Genomic DNA, 3,390 nt, shown 5'->3' with positions numbered 1-3,390 from the left:
GAAGTGCCTTCTGCACAAAGCCTTCAGGCAGACTGACAGTCTTACAGAGCACTCGACTTCAAACAGTCTCGGCAGACTGGACCGAAGAAACTCGTCCTTAGTTTTGGGAGGATCCGCATCTATTCCTGCACAGATGATGTTCATACCACCACCAAGCACTTGTGTACGCACCTGCTGGCTTTTAAAACTGGTAATAAATGTATATAATACCATCACTGAGAGAGTTTAGGAGTGAACTCTAATAAATCAGTCTGTGCAAAAATAGAGAATATTAAACATTAAATATAGCATATCTTCTTCTCTGCTCCTTGATTCCCAAACGCACAGTAGAGTTGAAATCTCAGGTGTTGGACACTCTTCAGAGTCGTGTTCCGATCACTGAGCTGCTGAAAATCTCTCAGGATCACGTGCCCTGAATTCTTCTTTCCGTACCAGAATTCTATGCAGCTATGTTGTGCTATGAGCCGTTATTTTATTAAAAATAAGAACAGCAATGAGTGCTCTCTCATCAGTATACATATATATATATATATATATATATATATATATATATATATATATATATATATATTAATAACCCTAACTTATTTAATTTAAAATACTTTCTGAAATGACAAACAGTGCAAGTCCCAATTCTCCAACAGAATTACTGGGACGGGCTTTACACGGAGCATATGTGGGTGGGGGCGTGTGTGACTACACCTGTTCTGCACTGGCTACATCTCAGTTCCTCCACCCTGTCTCTGTTGAGCGGCTGGCGCTCGCCGTCGCCCCGCTGTCCTGCGTCTGTCTCCGTCCGCGCGGCCGGCGTGTTAGTGCGGGGCTCATTTGCAGACGCTGACCCACTCCGTTACGCTGCACTCCTCACACACCACATAGCAGCACCAGTGGAACTTGCAGTTACAGCGTTCACTGCGTCTCTGCTGCAGTATGTTGTGTCCCCGTCCACAGCACAAGCTTTCACAGTTATCCATGCCGTGGCTCGTCTTGTTGCAGATCCGGCCCTGTGTCCCTGCCGAGTCCAGCGCCGGGTCCCGCTCACAGAAATCCGGCGACTTCTCGAAGTAGACGAGGTCGTTGCTGTTGGCCCGGCGACGGTGAGGCGGGTGCGCGTGCTCCACCTGGCCCGTGTTGCGGTTGTGGGCCTTGATGAGCGTGGCTGTGTGGAAGCGCTCTTTCAGCAGAGAGCCCACCAACCGGAACTCGGGCGTCACCTGCCAACACGTCTTCAGCTGGCAGCTGCCCGACGTCCCGTGACACTTACATTTCCTCCTCATGTGGTCCACCACCACCTGCAACACAGCAGAGGAGAGTCTGGTCAACACCTGGCAACCGCTGGGTACCTGGCAACCCCAGCATAGCCACGCGTCTCAAGTGTGTCACAGTCAGCGCTAACGTCACTAATGCCCCGAAAGACAGACGTTTATCTCAATAGTCATTACACTGTTTTATAGGGTGATAGTTTTGCTGTGTTAATATCACAGCCATTTTGCAGTACTTAGCAGGTTTCCGTGTGCGTCAGCGTCCCTGGTGCACACATGCGAGGTTCTGTGTGGCGGGGGCCCAGGAGTTCTCACACCTCCCTTCCTGTGTGACAATGCATCTGTCTGTCAGTGCCAGTTATAAACTTTCAGATCCAATTACGGCGAGGAAGTGGGACCACCCTCGGTACTGACAGATCCTCCGACACCCGCCCCTATCAACAGACTCCACCCCCCCCATACATCCTCCGCCCTGCCACGGCCCACACCATAGTCACCCCGGGACACAGTGCAGGCTGGGAGATAATTCCCATTTGGTCTGGTCAAACTGGAAGGTTGCGTTTGGAGCGGTGGTTCTGTATGGTGTTTTCTCCCCAGGGCTTCTGATATAGTTGGAACATGGTCGTGTGCTTCAGCAGGGTTGGGTTCCTCCCCCAGACACGCTGCAGTAATGACAGCTTCTCCTAAACTCAGCATGGGAGAAGGTCTCTCCTAGCAGGTGTCACACACACACACACACACACACACACACACACACACACACACACACACACACACACACACACTTATACATTCTTTAAACTGTGCTATAGGTGCTGGTGGTTATATTTGAGACCACTATCGACCGTTGACATCTGCAGCGTATGAGGAGTCAGTTTACGTTTACCTAAAGAGGCCATTAGCAAGGAGCTAGCAAGAGCTTTTCATATAATCAGGCAAATGATATCACACACATACACACACACACACACACACACACACATCCATGCCAAATGATATCACACACGCCCAGGCCAAATAACAATATCGCACACACCCAGGCCAACTGATATCACTCACACACACACACACACACACAAACAACACATATGCCAAAGCTAACAACAGCTCATCACAACAAACCTCCCACACTCAAAATAAGATAGGACACTTCCAAGACACATTTGCACAACCAAACAACATTTTCAACGCACTCTCTCTCCTTCTCCCTCTCTATCTTTCTCTCTCAGTGCAGTTAACCCTTTGCTCCTCCTTGTGTGGATGTTCTCATCAGGGAAATCCTCAGCAGTGACCGGGCAGACAGAGGCTGTGCACTCTCAGAGTGGTCACCCACAAAGCTCACGCACACACACATTCACGCGCCTTCGCCGTGAGCCGGGAGGGGGAGGGGTATTGGCAAGTCTCGTCCGCAGAGGGGAGAGGACCTGTCTGTGTTTGGACGCCAGGCCACTATGATCAGAGTGGAGACAACACACCAGGACTGCAGCCCCTCCCGGGGACAGGTGTGTGTGCTCACCTGTGCAGGAAATGACGCACAGACAAGAAGTGGAGCCTTGCTCGTCCGGGGGGCTTCATCACAGCCGGTACCATCCCAGCTGACGGAGGGAGAAGATCAGAGATCAGACCTATACGTCGGACTGCTCTAATGTTTATGGAGTCAGGACATGCATCTCAGCAGACACCATGGGACACGCTTCATCAGAGACACATAAAGCAAAAGACATGTTCTCACCCACAGGGAACTCAGCGTAGACCCAGTGGAGAAACACGGCCCTGTTCAGGGTCACACCTGGTCCAACTCAGCAGTTAATTATCACGCGGTTATCAATTATCTTCATGAGTTGGAAAAGGTGAACTGGAGCAGATACAACTTCTCCAGGACTGGAGCTAAGAATGTTCTAGATAAAGAAAACCTGGTCTAGAAAAAGAATGTCTGGTCTAGATAAAGAATTCCTGGTCTCCAGATAAACAACGTCTGGTCCAGATAAAGAATTCCTGGTCTCCAGATAAACAATGTCTGGTCCAGATAAAGAATTCCTGGTCTGCAGATAAACAATGTCTGGTCTAGAAAAAGAATTCATGGCCTCTAGATAAACAATGTCTGGTCTAAATAAAGAACACCTGTTCT

General features: G+C 49.6%; 1 protein-coding gene across 1 annotated transcript in view; it reads right to left on the bottom strand.

The window, feature by feature from the left end:
• Nucleotides 1–583: 583 nt before the first annotated feature.
• wnt10a (wingless-type MMTV integration site family, member 10a) overlaps nt 584–3,390 on the bottom strand; it is a 15,887-nt gene continuing 13,080 nt past the window's right edge. The window contains exon 4 of the mRNA XM_027031575.3: nt 584–1,292. Coding sequence (XP_026887376.2) covers nt 825–1,292 — 468 coding nt within the window. The 3' untranslated portion in view covers nt 584–824. The remainder of the gene's footprint in view (nt 1,293–3,390) is intronic.

The sequence above is a fragment of the Electrophorus electricus genome, chromosome 4, assembly GCF_041902795.1.
Source record: "Electrophorus electricus isolate QZ-2024a chromosome 4, ASM4190279v1, whole genome shotgun sequence".
In the NCBI taxonomy this organism is placed as follows: domain Eukaryota; kingdom Metazoa; phylum Chordata; class Actinopteri; order Gymnotiformes; family Gymnotidae; genus Electrophorus; species Electrophorus electricus.
This window is presented reverse-complemented; position numbering and strand designations above follow the sequence as displayed.